At 42.5% G+C, this 18618-nt stretch overlaps 1 protein-coding gene across 2 annotated transcripts; it reads left to right on the forward strand.

Moving 5' to 3' along the window:
* The first annotated feature begins 68 nt into the window (after positions 1–68).
* Positions 69–17953, forward strand: nup37 (nucleoporin 37). Of its 2 annotated transcripts, none has more exons than XM_031746372.2 (10): positions 69–314; positions 1953–2125; positions 2206–2327; positions 6316–6388; positions 6586–6680; positions 15408–15498; positions 16993–17168; positions 17247–17297; positions 17583–17676; positions 17777–17953. In XM_031746372.2, exons 2-10 carry the CDS (start codon positions 1970–1972, stop codon positions 17888–17890), a joined length of 972 nt encoding a protein of 323 aa, XP_031602232.1. In that variant the 5' UTR covers positions 69–314; positions 1953–1969; the 3' UTR covers positions 17891–17953. The 2 variants fall into 2 exon arrangements, with proteins under 2 accessions (XP_031602232.1, XP_031602235.1); XM_031746375.2 differs by lacking the exon at positions 69–314 and adding an exon at positions 324–473.
* Positions 17954–18618: the final 665 nt, after the last annotated feature.

The raw sequence follows: 18618 nt of genomic DNA on the forward strand, positions 1-18618 counted from the left end.
CCTTTTGTCCAATCACCTCTCAGCAAATAGCGGGGGTGAGATTTTTCTTTTCGTAGAGATATTCAATTCTAAAACTCGAAAGCTAGCTACAAGTTCGTTTTATTGGACGTGTTTTAAATAAAATATTTCAGTAACGCTTATGAATTTTCTACAGTGCTTTAGACTTTCCCCCCCAAAATTCTGTCGCTATAACTAATACCCAACCACCCTCTGACATTTCTACTCGATGGTACGTTCCGTGTCGTAATCGGAAGAAGATTGAAAACATCTCAAACGCGGGCAGCGTTTCGTTCAAGGGATTCATTGAAAATAAGGTAGTAAAGTCTGTCAGTTACTGCTGTATTCTGAGTTTAGATAGACCCTCACCATTAAGGGTTAGTTACGACATTGCCAGGCTGCGGTTTGACTGGTAAAAACGACAAGCAGTGCTCCCGCATTTAAACCAGAAGCACTCACGTTTTGCTTCTAGACAGGTGACATGTTACCACCATTATTATTATTATTATTCTCCCGGTTATTCTTCCACAAAAGCCACACTAGTTTAGCTGAGATATCATATTCACCTAGTTTTCCTTCACAGAAATAACATGAAAAGAAGCGACCTTGTTGTAACTCAGCGAGAAAAAAACGTAACTCATAAGCAGTAACACAATTTTAAGCACTGTCTATATTTGTAGGGGGGGGGGGAGAGAGAGAAAAACTACTCAGTGTGTATATTAACTGCGCCGAATCTAATGTTGATCAATGTAGTTTGGTAAAACATAGCCCAGCTGTGTCCTACTTGCTGTGCATGAGTCTGTAACTACTGGGATATGAAAAACAAGAAAGTTTTTGATTGACGTTTGGTTTTTAAGATCCTTAGCAACTGTAACCCTGCAGACTTTTTTTTTCTTTTTTTATTGAACATAAGCAAAAATACTGATTTAATTTAGTTAAGTTTAACTTTATTTTTTATCTGCAAGATACAAAAGAGGGTTTATAAATCCCCAGCTAGTATAGTTAACAAAAACTAAGATAAAAGTAGGCCTGAAAACAATTTTAGTTGACTGAAATAAAATCCAGTCTAGACTTTTTAAAAATATACATTCAATAAGGTCCTGGAAATGTTCTTGATATAATGGCATCAGTTGCAGCAGATTTGTGTGTTGTACCTCCATGATGTACAGCTACAACAAGTGGTTGTAGCTCAGGAGGTAGAGTATGTAGGTATGATGTATGAATGTGTGTGAATGTTAGATAGAAAGATAGGTGTAGAAACAAGCGCTTGTTTGAATGGGTGAATGATGCATGTTGTATAAAGCGCTTTGACTGCTCTAGTAGAGTACAAAAACGCTATATAAGAACAACTCCATTTACCACATCTAAGGTGCTCTGTTGAATTGAGATCTGGTGAGTGTGGAGGCCATTTGAGTACTGTACTGTTGAGTACATGTTCAAGAAACCAGTTTGACATGATGAACAGCTTCTGATGGTCAACTGTGGCTCAGTGATCAAATTGTGATAAACCAACCAAGAAAATATCCCGCATTACCAGCCTGAACCATTGATACAACGCAAAATAGAAAAACAGTGGGTCTGTTTTGCATTACTTAACAGAACTGACTTATTTTAAGACATTTTAATTAACACAACATTTATTTTGTGCCTGACTATTTTCATTCGATCCCTTTAAGCGTTAAGACAAACCTAATGTTATTTATCCTAAAAGTTGGGAGCTTGTTTTGTTAATCAGTTAAAAATCAAGTTAAACGCACCCTTTAACAAAATAGCTTAATATCATCATATATGTAGTGTTGAGACTTTTAATTATCACAGTTATCATGACTGCTGGTACATTTACCGATAATAATCTGATCAATAAACTGATGTTCTTGTTTAAAAGTGGTTTTAAACAACAGTTATTGATGATCATCCTAATCATTTCCTATCGGTTATCCTTCTGATTCCTTCAGTGGAACGTACACGCAACATGCAGGAGGACTCAAGCCACAGTCCCAGCTACACCGTGCCATGTGACGACTACGTTCATGTGGTGGAGTTCAGTCCCTTCAGCTCCGGTACCCCGGCATCTCTCCTGGCCTATGGTGGAAACCAGTACCTGGTGGTGGGCACCTGCCTCTTCCAGGTTAGAGATACAGTCTCACATGTTTTGGTTCACTGAGTGCACATCTGTTTCCTTCTCTGAATGCAACTTTGCTCCTACAGGAGGAGGATGTGGAGGTCGAGGGAGTTGAATTCAATGTTCTTCGAGCTTTTCACCATGAACTGCGTGTCGACGCTCTAGCCTGGAGCCCTGAGTCTCGGCTGGACAGGATACCCACTATCAGGTACTAGGCCACCTGCATCCCGCGTGCTTTGGCCTTCTTCTTTTTTTGATATCCAAATCAAGTCTTTTTATTAACATCGTTCACTTTGTAGCTTGGTGGCTTGTTTAAAACTCTTCATGTAAGCTCTTTCTGAAACATGAATGAAGACACCCGTGTTCAGCTTCAGGAGCTGAAGACATTAATTAAAAACATGGGTAGTCACTTTTGAGCTTGATTGAAGTTTCTCATGTGATGTTGTGCGTATATTATTCAAGATATTCCCCAACTGGTTAGCAGTGGTTCCCTGATGTTTCTGGTTTTCGCTGGGTTAAATCAGTTGCCTCCAGCATAACCTTTTTGTGTATGCCAGCAGATTCCTACAGTTGCCTGTAGGTTTTCATGTGATATGACCACCAGCTCCAGTGGTTCCTTAGGTTGCTTAGGTTGCTAGCAGGTTGCAACAGTTGCCTGTAGTTTTCCATGTAGGTCTGCAAATACTCGCCAACTACTAGGTGAGTGACTGTAAAATTTAAAAAAAAATGTAATGCAAACTGGAAATGGAAAAAGTTCAGCCATGTTATTTATTAACCGGTTGGAATATATACACATTCTTACCCAAGCAACAGGTGGTTGACAGTGTCCAAGCCAATGTAACTGGTGCCTTATTAGCAAAAGACATTTGGTTGGACATTTGTAGCTCATCTGTAGGTCATGGACCTCTTTTTGCGCGAGAGGTCACGATGAGGCAGGATTAGGTCTCCAGCCAACTTTCACTTCCACATTAGACATTTACGTCTTTTAACATAACAGGATGACTGTTGTAAACACAGTTTTTGGGACCAGAGAAGAGACATTTGCAGCGAAAGCACACCAGCCAGTGAAAGTAGTCATCACTGCCTCTTGCTGTCACACTGCAACTGCCAGGATGTGAGCAAAGTTGTTTCTGGTGCCTTTGGACAGGAGGGAAGTAGCCCAAGCAAAGATTGTTAGAAAGCAAGAGTTTCCGCCTAACTGAAGCGGTGGATGGGAAGGTTTCGCGGTCCCCCTGGAGGTGTTTAGCCTTTCTGTAATTGAAAAGGAAAGGCAGCTGGTCTTCTGTGGTTTACTCCACAGGACCCTTGAGCCAGCCCTGTGACGTGCGCACTTGTTATTGCGCTGATGACTACCCACTCAGGTTCCATCCCTCCCTTCAGGCTGCACATAGCTGTGCCTTCCAGGAAAAGTACAACGTTCTCACGGGTTTGCCTCAAGTGGGGGCCCAGAGAGAGTAACAGAGAGGGGAGAAGAGGGGCCTCGAGCTGCCACCACAGCAGCTTATAATGAGAACAAGCCTGGAGACTATTAGAACCACAGACTTCCACTGAACACACACATTTTTCAGCCTTGCCTGTCATTTACTATATACAGTGGACAACAGGCTGGCCTTTATCAGAGAGTTAAAGGCACAAAGAGAAGACGGAGAGAGGGACGTGAGAATGACGTGACAACAAAGACCCCCAACCAGGCTCAAACCATAGAAGCTAAAGTTCATGTTTGTGGCATTTTACCCTCAGATGCCCTCAGAGATGATTGCAGCTTGGATTAGTAGGCAACCAGAAACGGACATGCATCAGTAAATTACATGCTAATATATTCTGTAGTTTGCACAGAACATATTTTAAAACCTCAGCTTGGCATCCTAGTTTGCTGCATGCATGGGTATATTTGCAAGGATGTATTCTTTTTATTAAATGTATTTTCTAAATTTCTTTCAGCAAATAATAGAAGTACTCTGACAAATAAATAACTGATGGATATCGTATAATCCTATAATTCCAACTCTACTGTCTTGGGTTCCTTTCATTGTTTCAAACAGAGTTATTATAGTTTTGTATTTTGTGATTGGTTTTTATATTTATTTTATCCTGACATTTTATTTATGTTTGGTTTAATTCAGCCTTGCTTTGTCAGATAAAAAAACTAAACCAGAGTTCTTGCTCCTCCACATCAAAAGTAGGCAGCTGAGGTGGTTCAAACATATCTTACCAGAAGGAGGTCAGGGGGCAGACACATGACACACTGGAGAGATTTTATCTCTGATCTTGGAATGGCTCGGTGTTCCCATGGAAACGTCGAAGGAGGTGGTTGGGAAGAGTGAGGTTTGGACATCTCTGCTGCCCAAACAACCCGGACCAGGTTAGGCAGAATAAGTTGCAGTGATGGTAATATAAGAAGAGACTGAATAGCATTAAAATGGGGGGAGTCTAAGAAGAGGCATGGTCTGATATCCCCGCGTTGGTGTTCTTCCTCAAACACCAAAACTAATGTTGTTCCAGGGTTAACACTGTGATGCTCACACCGCACACCAAACCCTAACCCTAACGCTAACCATGTCCCCAACAGCCCTGTTTTTTTTTGTTTGTTTTTTTTTCCCGAGTGGACATTGGCAGCTTTTTTTCCATGTCACAGAACTATGACATATGTGATTGACCAAGATTAATTATGATGATTCAGGAAGAACGCCAACAAGGGGATGTCAAGTACACCCAAGGCAGAGAAGCCCAGACCTCCCCGACCACGTCTTTCAGCTCATCTGGGGGAACACCAAGGTGTTCTCAAGCCAGGTGGGAGATGCGATCTCTCCAATGTGTCCTTTTAAAAATGAAGTTCCAGTTTTATTCAGCTGTATCTGAAAGTCTTAGTGTTCGACGACATAGCTCCTGGAATCACTGGGACGCTGGGGATCAGACCACTGGGCTTCCACCCATAACTACTGTCCGACTTACTGGACCCATGCGGTGCTTCTTGTGCGTTGCGGACCCACAGAAGGCCAGGTCCACATTCGTCTTTGGGCTGCGTCCAACTGGCCCTCATAGGCTAAGGCCCGGCTACCAGACGCTCTTTCTTAGACCCCTCTCCCCGGGCCTGGTTCCAGGGGGCCCTGGTAACCCTATCCTGAGCAAAGTAAACTGGCTCCTTGTTCTCTTGTTCATAAGGGTCGTCTGAATCACTCTTTGTCTGGTCTCTTGCCCAGGACCAATTTGCCTTGCAAAACCCAACTAGGAGCAAATGCCCCCTCAACATAGCTCCTGGGATCAGTGGGGCACAGACCTCCCCACCACAATAAAGCAGGGATTCATAAATGTAATGATTACAAGATGAAAGGGGAAAAAATTCACATATGCATACAGTATATACACTCTAAATGTTGCTTCTTTTTTATGTAAAACATTAAGCCAAGATTCTGCTAATTTTGGTCAGGCAGACCTTTCAAAGATGTTCTCACTTTCAAAAACCTATCCTTTTTCAACCTCTGTGGGGTTGAAATGATGGCACAAGGTAGAGTGAGTTTATGTCAACAAAACAAAAATCCACTGGAGTTTCCCCTTTTTATTCAATGGGAATGGCTTTGACATTTAATTTTAAAAAAGGCAAAACGCCAGCGTGTGTTCCATGTTTTACAACAAACACTAATACGTAGGTTGAGAGGGCCTGTCCTAATATAATCTAATCTACTGTAGCAGTAAAACCCTGGAGCACGTTAAGGCTGTTTGTAGTGACATCATGCCAAATCCATCTGTGCCTGTGCTCGAAAATGTGTGAACTGCTGTCTGTTTATTCTGGTGATATGTGTGTGTTTTTCTTGTCATAAGTGAGTTAGTGTAATTGTGTGAATAATTGCAGGCGCTGGTATATACGAGGACTGATTAGAGGGGAAAGTCCTCTGCCTGGCTCTGCACAGGTTTTTTTGAACAGAGGCGTGCACAAATGGCGTGAGGATTCTTATTTTTCTACGTGTTTATCTTAGCTTGCAATCAGAATCTCCCTGGCAGTGTTTCTACTGATCGGCGTCCAAGTTTCTACCACACACACACACACACACACACACACACACACACACACACACACACACACACACACACATAGAGTCTCATCCAGAGGTGTCAGTGTAGGTGGTTGCATGATTTCGTTTGTCATCGGTCTGACTGTTTTGATGCTCACTCTGTGTTTTTATGCCCTCTCTTTGCAGGTTGTGCACGGCTGCAGCTGACAGAAAGCTACGCCTGCTGACTTCTGATCTTCAGGATAGGCATGAAGTCAAGGTAATACAACATCTGGAGCGCATTGGCCACAACTGCGCTTGTCATTTGGCATCAAACTTTTGCTGCTTAGTGCTGACGTTCAGTGCTTAGCAATAGAGGAAGTAGTTAAACTGCTAGAAAACATTCATTTAACAACTTATTGATTGGTATATTTTCTGTTTTTGTTCACACGTTTGTTTTTCCCATGCTGTCACTAGGTAATGGAGGGTCACACCAGCTACATTAACCATTTGGTGTTCGAGCCCATGGAGGGGAAACAAATTGCTTCCGTCAGTGATGACCACACTTGCAGGTCAAACCCGTTTTATTGCCGTGTGTGTGCGTGCGTGTGTGTGTTCCCAGCTTCTGATTTTCAGTTCTGTTCTCTGTTAATGGTGCAGAAAGTTCTGACAGTGTTTCCACAGTGAAACACGATGCTAAGCACAACATGCTCCAGTGTGACTGTGCGTAAGCACAGAGCTGCTTTGTAGCTTTTCTAGCTAATTGGTTAAATATGGAAATCCAATTAGCTGCAGAAAGATTTTCCTCTCTCTAAAGGGGGGTGGGTGTCCCGTAACAGGGTCCCCAAAATTTCCTTTTCAATTAAGCCGAGAGGAGGGGAAAAAGTGTGTCAGTAGCTGGGGTCACCACAGGGACAACCCCTGTAACATTGTGAGGCTGGTTCTGCTGCAACATACAAGCATGTCATTTAGCTTTTACTTCTGGCTGCCCCCTTCAGCCACATAGCCGTCAGTATTAGCTGCCCTGGAGGTAGTTAAGTCATATACTTTTAGCTAGTTATTTCAGCTAGTGTTGCTTTTTATGTCAAATGGCAGCAGCAGCATTGTAGAAACTCTAATATTTTTAGATTCAAACAAAAAAAATGCAGTTAGTTGGAGATAACGGACTGGATATAAAGATGAACATAGCTACTCTTACACCACCTATCATGGAATAAGGGGTGACTAAGTAAATCAAGACTGTGGACACATAGTAACGACTCCATGCACCAAATCCTACTCTGCTTTATGTCAACCAGTTGGGGAATATCTTGAATAATATGCGCACAACATCACATGAGAACTTCAATCAAGTCATAAATTGGGTTAGGAGTAGGCTTGTTTTCACATAGTCTTTTTATACAGTTGGACCTGATTGAGTCGACACCTTCTGGCTAATAGAAAGAAGAAAAAGTTTTGTTTTTCAGACCTGACTGTAGACTGCATATGTAGCTATGTTTCTCTGTGAAGACCTCCAAAATACGAGGCCTTGTAGATCTCAGAGGGGAGTCTGGTGTGGGAATGGAGAGTAGACCTTTAACTGAGGAATCCAGTGTCTGGGATGGGGTGTAGGGGAGGAGAAGGTTCTGATAATTACTGGATTTGTAGCTGAGAAGAAGGATTTTACAGGAGACCTACCTTGACTGGGAGCTGGTGGGGGTGATGGGTTAGCAGGACTTGGTGCAAAGAACTTTCCAGAGCAATGACTTGGAAGCCACAACCAAGAGTTCAGCCTTATTGTTGTTCAGTTAGAGAAAGTTGGTTGACATCCAGATTTTGATATCTTCCAGGCAGTGAATCCAAAGCAGAAATACCTTCAACATGCAGTTTTTTTACTGGCTAGTCTGGTTGCTGAAAGACTTCAAGTGTTATAGAAGTATATTTGAAACGACTGCTCATTTCCCTTGCTCTGTGACCTCAGTAAACACTTTCCACATGGCTTTATGATCTCAGTTGCTAGTTTCAGGCCTTATCAAATAAAAAGTGAAGATTATCATAATTTTAAGAGTTACAAACGAGCATTATCTAAGTCCTTCCTGTCTTGTTCTTATTTACACAGGTAGTGCCATGCCTTGCTTTTCGTGTCTGGTTTCAAAACACCAAGATATGAAAGCCCAGGCATGCAGCTAACCACTACCAATACCTTGTTGGCATTTACTACCACATCACAGACAGTCCTTTATCATGCTGGCATTAAGAGAGAGTTTAATCTCATATTCTGAAAAAAAAATGCTATTAATACCTGTACCAGTTGATGTGGATTCTGAGGTGGAGGATATTTTTCCAGTAATTTATTGTGAAACTATGTGCGTTTGCGTTAGTATTGTATGATTTTATTTGTCTTGAGAGTCAAACTGCATTATAATTCAGCATTTTTTTTTTAAATTGTGCCTTCTTCTTATGTTTTCATTTCCACAAATAATGGCATCATATACAGTGCTTTGAAAAGGTATTTATGTATTTTTTTAGAATCATGGCATAATTTCTTAGATTTTCTCCGTATTTGTCACATTTACTTCTTTCACATCATCAAACAAATACTAATATTAGATCTCCAAACCTTTGTCCTTCTGTGTAACTTGAGTGCTCTTGAGCTTCAGGATATCAACTGATGGTCAGAAATTTTCTGGTAGAGAGCAGAATTCATGGTTTCATCAACTACAGCAAGTTGTTCTGAAGCAGCAAAGCAGCCCTAGACCATCACACTACCACCAACATGTTTGACTGTTGCTGTGATGTTCTTTTTATGAACTGCTGTGTTAGTTTTATGTCAGATGTAACGGGACTCAAACCTTCCACAAAGTTCAGCTTTTGTGTTGTCGGTCCACAGAACATTTTCTTAGAAGTCTCGGAGATCATCAACATGTTTTTTGGCAAATTTGAGATGAGCCTTTGTGTTCTTATTGGTCAGCAGTGCTTTTCTTCTTGAACTCTCCCATGGATGCCATTTTTGCCCAGTCTCTTTCTTATTGTTGAATCATGAACTCTGACCTTAACTGAGACAAGTGAGGCCTGCAGTTCTTTAGCTGTTGTTCTGGGTTCTTTTGTGACCTCCTAGATGACTCATCGATGCACTCTTGGGGTAATTTTTGTCGGCCGGCCACTCCTGGGAAGGTTCACCACTGTTTCGAGTTTTCTCCATTTGTGCATAATGGCTCTTACTATGGTTCGCTGGAGTCTCAAAGCTTTAGAAATGGGTTTTTAACCATGACTTTGTTTCTCAGCTGTTTCTTTAGATTGTGTATGATGTGTTACTTTTTTGAGTGATTCTTTTGTACCCTGCTCTCTGTAAGAAATTATAAAGGGGCAAATAATTTTTCACAGCCCTTTACTTGGTCAGTTTTTGACTGTCATCAGCGTAGTGATCGGCCTGTCCATTCACATCTGAACAAGTCTCCTCAACTCTTTTCCTCCGCTCCCTCTGCCGAGTGTCCAGAGAAAACAGGAGTGCGCTCTCTCTGCTGAAAGATTTAAATTCTGTCATGTTGAGAAAATATGGGACGCAGGAGGAAGACAGAGGAGGAACAAGGGATAGATCAAGTTAACAGGAGACGACCTTCCAGTCAGCCCACACAAACTGAGCCTCGATATGTGAACAGGAAAGAAAGGGAGGGAGGTTTCTATCTGCATGTATAGACTCATGACCTCTCCATCAGTCTGTTAGCTTTGGCTGGAGTGCCTCTACTATAAGTTTGTTTAGTGTTGTCATCACTGTCCCCTGCAGCTGTGGGACCTCTGCTGTTTCCAGTATGCAACCTGACGCTGGAGCATCAAGGTGGGGAACCAGACTGCACTTCCTCAGAGATGGAGTCTTGCTTCATGTAGTCTAAACAACTCATGGTGTCAGTGTAGGTGGAAAGGGTGTGGGTTATGCCACCTAGAGATCACGAGGGCACACTGCAGGGTCCTGAGAGGATTTGGGGCTGACTGAGTTCACCGCTGAACTCAGGAAAACGCCCACCTGCTGCTGCTGCTGCTGCATTATGTGTATGGTTTAAAGCAGTATATCCTGTTCTCACTGATAATCTGTTTGTTTTTTCCTCAATCCCTCATCTTGTGTAAGGGGAGAAAAAATTACAGTACTGTGATAGCCTGTCCTCGATTACTGGTTCCCAACCTTTTTGGGTCCCTATAAGATTAGTTCAAATAACCCTCTGTAACCCCACCCACTCAACATGTTCTGAATTTGTTGTCATGGATTACAAACCTGACCTTATTCAACACTTTTAGTTACATAAAGGTGGATATTTTGTTAATGTGGGCAGCTTCCATTACTGCTGCCTTTTTTTTTTCTTTTTTTTTTTTAATAAGTAATCTTGGAAGTTGGGAAAATTGTGTGAATCCTGTGTGATCATGTGTTTTAAAGTCAGTAGAGCGTAAGAAATGCTATTTTTATAAAACATTTAATACATTTTTTTTGTTTCTCGCTCTGTGATGTCAACAACTAAATAAGTCGTTAACCAACATTTTCCACCTTTCTCAGTTGTTTCTGGGTCTTGAGAGAGCATTCCTGTCACCTTTTCACACTCTGGACCACGTTTTTTTTAGATTGGTCTTAGCTTATAAAGAAGAAGCTAGATGTTTCTAGATAATCGAGATTCAGTGTTGCTTCCTGCTAACAGATTTGTCAAATTACAGACTTTGTGCCTGACTGATATTTTCCCATAGATTTATATAGGAACTGAAATATTTTTGCAATTATAGCTATCGCCATCTGGGGGCTTTATGGAAAAAAACACACACAAAAAACAGCCATGTCCATCTTTTATATACAGTATATGGTTCCAGCTGTCCTTTTAGCCTCATCAGAAATGGTGTTACTGGAAGGATGAATGTCAAGAAGCCATTCTAAAGGAAGGAAAACCGGGAGAAAGGCTGAGGTATGCCAAATTATTCAAGAACTGCACTGAAAATCACTGATTTGATGAAGTGATGGATCCAAACTTGAAATATGTACGGAGGCTTTAGGAGAGAGGTACAACAGTGAGTATCTGGAGCCATTGTAGAACACGGTGAAGGCCCTTTCATGGTTTTGGGGCTTGATTTCAGCCAGTGATGGTGGGGATCTTGTCAGATTTTTAACCACCATACAAAACCACCTGGAAAGCATCTCGTTATCAACAGCTTGAATGATTTCAAACACTCTGCCAATGCAGTAAAAACATACCTGAGTAGAAAAACACACAAGGGAACACCATCAGTCATGGATCGGCCTCCCCAGAGCCTGAACCTCAACATCATCTTAACAGACAACTGAACAAAAGGCAGAAACATCCAAAGAAGAGCTCTGAATGTCCTTCAAGAAGCCCGGAGAACTATTCCTGGAGACTACTTAGTAATTGAGTTCAGGTTGTGTGGAAGAACAAGGGAGGTCACACCAAATATTGACTTTTCAGTTTGTTAGCCGTATATATTTGTGTTCCCTGTTCATGTAGTGACCCTTCAAGGTACCAGGAATATGATTCTTATTTCTCACCTTTGATTATTTATTCTATTCTCTAAAACAAATTGGGTCACACAGTGCTAACGGCATTTCCCGTTTCCTTCATTTATCCGAAACCCCAAAAAACCACAACGCTCCAACCTTATTGTTTGCTCACTTAGATCACTTCCAATGTCCTTTTCATCTCTGTTGTTGTACATGGAAGCAGAGAGTTATTGCTTGATGTAGTGTGATGCAATAACAGTGCTTTATCAGAAGCGGTGACGTGTGTTTTCGTGTCTCATGTCTTTCACCTCATTCGGCAGAGGTTATGTTTTTTTGGGGAGCTGGCGTTCTCCATTTGAAGGGGAGAGCGGTTGACCGCAGTTTGGCCGTTGGTGGTGTAGCGTGCAATTGAGCTCTGCTTGGCTAGTGGTCTAAAAGAATAGGGTTTAGTCGTTGTTTTCCTCATGTGGTCTGGGGGTTTTTCCTCTCTCTTTTCTCTTTTCTTTTTTCCCCCCTCCTTCATTCTCCACAATGGAGGCCCAGGCTGCACATGGGCAGAGGAAAGAAGCCTAGAGTTTTGACAGCACCCTATCCTACTGCCTGCACGGGAGACGAGGCAGGAAAAGTTGAGTGTTTACTGTGGTCTTCATCTGAGACGGGGCATATCCTCCCCTACACCGCACCGCTGAGGACATCAATCTCTCCAACAACACACTTGACATTTAGATAGTCTTTGGAGGTACTTTATTACATGATGTCTTTTGCATGACCTCATCAGTCAGCGCCTTCCCATGCTTCACAAGCATTTGTTTTATATTCCCAGAAACACTTGCAGCCTTCCCTGTGCCCCCATCTCCACCTTTTCTTCTAGTTCAGATGTGGTTAACCGTAGATCCAGGTCTCAGGAACCGCAGCTCTCTCAGTCCAAGTGATTCATTACATCCGTGGTGTTGCTGAGCTGCTTTTGCGATCATACATCTTATTTAGCTGCTGGAGCCACACTCTAATTAAGATCGGTCCTAATCCTCCCAGAGCTCTCTGTTTCATTTGCATAAAGTAGGATGCTGTTCAACTTTTCTCCGCCACGCTTCCCCAGCTGACATGCGTTTCGCCGCCATACACTGTATTCCACAGAAAATGAATGGCAGCGGGCCGCCCACAGTGAAACATTTGGTGTAATGCAAGTAGAGCATAACGCCGACTCAGGCGAGGGTGCTTAGCCCCCTACCTCCATTCCACTCCAACCCACCTTCCTCTGCCCCTGCTGTCATAGCTCAATGTAATATGAGGCTGGCGTTTTTTCTGTAAGAGGAGTCCAGCATAAGTCTGTCTGTCTTCGAAGCTTGAAGGCCCAAATCTGAGAAAAGAGCCCATTTTCCCTGGAAAAGGATGAAGACAACTGTACCCTGCTGCAGATTAGAGGCAACCATGAACTTCAGTGAAAAGACGCCACCCATTATTTACTCACCAGCCTTTTACTGTGAAAGCCAGGCATGTTTCCACAAAGCTGCAGATTTATTGAAAAATCAAAATCTTTTTTTAAAGATGATTTTGGTGTGTGGGAACTAGAGATCCCAGGTTTTCCAGTTTGGATTTGTTGGCTTAGTCTATCTGCTGATATCAGTATCAATCCAGTGTTAAAGTAACAATGCTATATTCCTAGCTCCAACACGATTCACCAGTCTGGCATTAGTTGGTATCTTTGCTGCTGTGATCTTTATAGCAACAACAACCAGCAACTCACAAATACAGCTAACCAAATTTTGTGCTGAAGACAACAAGAGTTAAATCAACAGGAACAATATCCATCCATCCATTTCCTTTCACGCTTCCAAAGAGGTTATAGTAGCGGCAGGCAGACCGAGGTATTCTGAACGTCCTTCTGCCCAGATGTTTTTTCCCTGTGTCTTCTGAGAGATTCTGAGACACCATCAGCCCAGATGAGATATATGGTCATCCGCCACTTTATTGGTTAAATCTGTTCCACTGCTCATTAACACGAATATCTAATCAACCAATCACATGGAGGCAACTCAGTGCATTTAGTTAGTTAGATATGGTCAGGCAAAGCATCAGGATGGTGAAGAAGGTGATTTTTTTAACGTGGCATGGTTGTTGGTCTGAGTATTTAAGAAATTGCTGATCTGCGATCTCTAGGGTTTACAGAGAATGGGTCTGAAAAAGAGAAAATATATGAGTAAGTAGCAGGTCTTTGTGCAAAACAGCCTTGCTGATGTCAGAGGACAATGGCCAGAATGCTGCGAGCTGATAGGACAAAAAAAAAAAAAAACAACCCAAAAAACCAACAGTAACTCAAATAACTACTCACTACAACCATGGAATGCAGAAAAGTATCTCTGAACGAACCGCACGTCTCATCAGATGGCCTGAAGCAGAGGACCACACTGGGTACCCCTCCTCTGAGCGAAAAACAGGAAACTGAGGCTGCAACCCACATAGGCTCACCAACATTAGACGATAGATTAGAAAAGCGTTGGTCTGATGAGTCCCAGATTCCTCTCTGACATTCAGATGAAAGGGTTAGAATTTGGTAAAACCAACATGACATCTTGGAATCTATCCTGTCTGATATTAACTTATCAGGCCAGTGGGGATGGTGTAATGGTGTGGGGGGATATTTTTTGGCACACTTGTGGTTCTTTACTACCAATTGAGCATTGTTAAAAACACCATAGTGTGCCTTTCTTCCGATGGCTACTTCCAGCGGGATAATGCACCATGTCCATGACAGTGAGTTCACTGTACTCTAATAACCTCCACAGTCACCAGATTTCAATCCAAAAGAGCTTCTTTGGGATGCTGTGGAATGAGAGAATGACATCATGGATGTACAGCTGACAAATTTGCAGCAACTGTGTGATGAATCTGTGCCATGAAGAATTAAGGCAGTTCTTAAGGTAAAAGGGAGTCCAACCCAGTGCTAGCAAGGTTTATCTAATAGTCTCTCCAGTGAATTCTGGGACTACCAGGGGCATGTCTAGAGAACTTTCCAGGGAGGCATTCTGATCAGTCCAGACAGCTTGCAGCCAGCAGTAACCCATTTCGACCTTGTTTACTTGGTCATTTATCCAGACTCATGAACACAAGTGAAGGCTGGAACGTAGACAACTTATAAATCAAGAGCTTCACCTTTAGGCTCTCTTTACCACAACATCTGCATGCAGTTTCATGCTCCACCCTCCCATCACTCAAGACAAGATGATGGTGCAAGTTGAGGGAGTTTGATAACTACTGCAAACATACACAGCTGCAGCAAACACAGAACCATATCAGCCGTATCTGATCCAAATATTGGATCATTGCATGCCTTAATAGGAATAAGAAAACTCAGGGCATTATATTTGCAAAGGTCAAGGCTGTGTGTGCCATTATGCTTTTGCATTTAGCACTACTGAGAAAGAAACCTTTGGAAGGTCAATTCGTTCTAATGTTATGTAAGCGCTAAGGGTGGCTCAAAATCCCATGCTATTTTTAGGCGCCTGCTCTAAAGCCCCATCTTTGCTGTTAATTAAGAGGTAGTGGATTTTGTTTTTGGATTTTAGGCCAAGAACAGTTCACATGTCAAACTGAATCAATCCGTAGCACAACTAATTAGAAATGATTAGAGCCCTGTGTTTTTTTACCTCCTACACAATAATGAGACAGTTATACAGGTTTTGGCAATTAATTCTCACAGCACTTGCGAACACAGTGTCAGTTCCAATACTCTGGAAACAAAGTGGGTCAAACAAGGTGCCTCACTCTGAGATCACTCTGCATTTTATTGGTGTCCATTTTAATCTTTGTTGTCCACGTGAATTCATGTCTGCAGGGTGTGGGACCTGGATGGGAATGAAAGCGCTACTTTCCGGCTTCAGTCTCCTGGCATCAGTGTGTGCTGGCACCCAAAGGAAGTCTTTAAGGTAGGAGTTGCCTACTCTAAATCTGAGGTAAAACCCCTGAGTAGTATAGATGGTTTACAGCTGGAGGGTCAGGTGTGAGGTCAACTTTATGGATGCCCTCACTCCTCCTAGACATCCTCATTGTTATCAGAAACACTTGACGTTCACGTGGGTGGTCAAATAAGCCAAATAAAAGATTCTGCCCAGCATTCAAATATAGATTTTGGTGTGAAATATCTTGATGTGGTGCCCAAAGCACACATTTGGGTAAAAGTGCTTCAGCAAGCCACAACAAAAAGCCTGCTGAAGTGTACAGAGGAGGGTGAGAAACAAAAAAATATAGTTCTTAAATCCTTTTATAATGTTGCAGAGTCCAACAGAGTTCATTCTGCTTAATTTCTACTTTCTATACTGTTGCATGCTGGGACGATATATTGCACACCATATACATAAATCAGTATATATTTCACTGAAGCTCCACATCTCTAAACCACTGTCTCTGTCAATATGGTTTTTACTGCATAAAGTCATAAAGTCAAAAATAAAAATACAATAAATTATACACTAAAAACCATAAATCTGTCAGCTTTGTTTGCACAAAAACAAACGCCAGGATGTCCTGCTCAGCTAGATCTGAAAGCAAGTGAGAATAAATGACTGAATGATTGGGCAGCTCTTATGTGAAAAAATAGGTTGTTCCACAGATTAGGAGCCGCCACCGAAAAGGTCGTATCGCCTTTGCCTTTGAGCCTGGAAGTAGTAACATCCAAGAACAATTGGTTCCTAGACCTCAGTGCTTTGGTAGGAGTGTAGAGCTTCTACGCCAAAACACTGAGACTCTTAAAAACAAGTAATAAAATTTTAAACTGGATCCCGAGATGGACTGGAAACCAGTATAGGGAGGCCAATACAGGTGTGATGTGGTCACACCATTTCTTTACTGTCAGAAGGCGAGTTGCTCCATTTTGTAGAGCCTGCAGGCTACGAAGTAACGACTTAACAAAGCCAACGTACAAAGAATTAAAACAGTCTAATCAAGAGGTATTAAAGGTGAGAATTACTCTCTCAAAGTCATGTTGAAGGAGATTGTCCTTCACCTCACTGAAGAGATTTAATTGAAAAAAAGCTCATCTTGTTTCCCTGATAAAGACCTTTCACGACCTCCCCAGTACCCTTAATGACGAGTTTTGATGCCTCAGTGTTTGATGCCCATACTGTAAAATATGTGGAGTAGCTAGTGTATCACCATCACTTTTTTAAGTACCATCACTTTTAGGAAATCTCTATGAACTGACAGGATATTTGGTACCAGTTGTTTTCTGTTCATATAACCTTGGTATCACCTTGGTACAGAGGTTTAGTTGTGCTCCAGTACCCACCATGCATCCGTGTCATCTTTGCTACCTTTGTTGCAACCAAAACGAGCACCACTTTCAGAATAAAGCATGAATTTGGTGCAGAAGTACAAAGTGTTGTGAAATCCCTGATACATTCATTACGTCCTGTGCTCTCTAGTTAATGGTGGCAGAGAAGAAGGGGACGATTCGCTTTTATGACATGGTCACCCAGCAGGCCATCCTGTCACTGGAGAGCGAACCGCTCATGTCGGCAGACTGGTGCCTCACCAACACGATCAAAGTAGGCGGGGTGTCGGGCAGCGACTGGCTGATCTGGGATATAACTCGATCCAGGTGAGAGGATGTGTGGTGCTGATGCTGCTCGAGGTATTGATTTGGGATGTGTCTAAGTCACGTTTTTGTTGTTTGCAGTTACCCACAAGAAAAAAGACCAGCTCACATCGATAAAGCACGGCTGTTTAGGTGAGGAAGGTTCTGCCATAAGCCTTATTGCTTTGGTTCATACCTGCTCAGGTTTCTCCATTAAATCTGGTCAGTCTGTGATTCGCTAAAAAATATTTTAATTTTGTTGAAATTGAAAGATTTGGAGTTTTCTTTTTGGTCTTTTTACAAAGACCTGAATTGGTTGGCATCACAGAAGAAACTTTCATGATTTAACGCAAGTCAGTTTCAGGAGGATGATTTTATGTTTCAGACAGTAAATCTCCAATTGTGTGAAGGCTTTCAGGACATTGTTCTTCTCTCCAGGTGGTCTCGAGCCAATGAAAACCTCTTTGCCACCACGGGATGTCCAGGAAAGATCAACACTCAGCTGATCATCCACCATCTCGGCCACCCGCAGGTCTGTGTGTGCTTTCCATAGTTGTTATGGGTTTTTAAAAAATTAAATTTAATGTGCTTTCCAACCATCAGCTGAAGTCACGCACCTCATGTCGTTACAGCCAGTGGCGATCGGGTCGGTGACCGTCGGATCAGGCCTCAGTTGGCACCGGACGTTGCCGCTCTGTGTGGTCGGCGGCGACAGGAAGCTTTGCTTTTGGATGACTGAGATGTAGACATCTGTTGTGGAAACCTGCGTCCTGTTTCTGTTTGTGCTCAATAAAATATTTTTCCAGGTATTCGTGCAGTTTGTGTGGAATTTGATGGGAATTGGCTGCACGCTCGAGCTTTGTTCTTCTCATTTCTGACCACCACTTCAGGTCAGCTACAGATAAACGGCAGGATTGTCTGGTTTATGCCGAGAACTTGTTTTTCATTTCTCAGAGGAATGACTTACATCAGTTGTCTGTTATGTCCTGCCAAGAGAGCTGTAGTTCAAAGGAATGTGTCCGAGTGCCAACTCTACACTTCACCAGTCAACGTTGTCCTCGTACAGGTGTTTTCTCTCCCTCTTGGCTTCTGAATTTGCTTACTATCCACGGTGGACCTTGAATCATATCACGAGAAGTGTAAGCACGGGAAAAGCTCAGGGAGGCTCTGAAGTCTGAGGTCATTTCAGGTTATCTTAAGCTTCAAACTGAGCAGTTACGTGAGGATTTAGGAAGAGGAAGAGGAGCAGATGTGCCTCACCTGACCTTGATGAAGACTCGGGATGACTTGGCAGCTGCTCGCAGTAGAACAAAGATTCATTGTACCATCACAGGAATGCCTGCGAGTTTTCAAAGCGGTTGTACGACCGCTCAACTGCAGCGGGTGCTGGTGTAATTAAACTGATCGTGAATCATTCGAGGTGGCAGGTGATCGCTTCAGCTTCCACCTCAATGCACGAGCTTTATTTCAACGT

This window comes from Oreochromis aureus, linkage group 17 (assembly GCF_013358895.1).
Source record: "Oreochromis aureus strain Israel breed Guangdong linkage group 17, ZZ_aureus, whole genome shotgun sequence".
NCBI classification, from domain to species: Eukaryota; Metazoa; Chordata; class Actinopteri; order Cichliformes; family Cichlidae; genus Oreochromis; species Oreochromis aureus.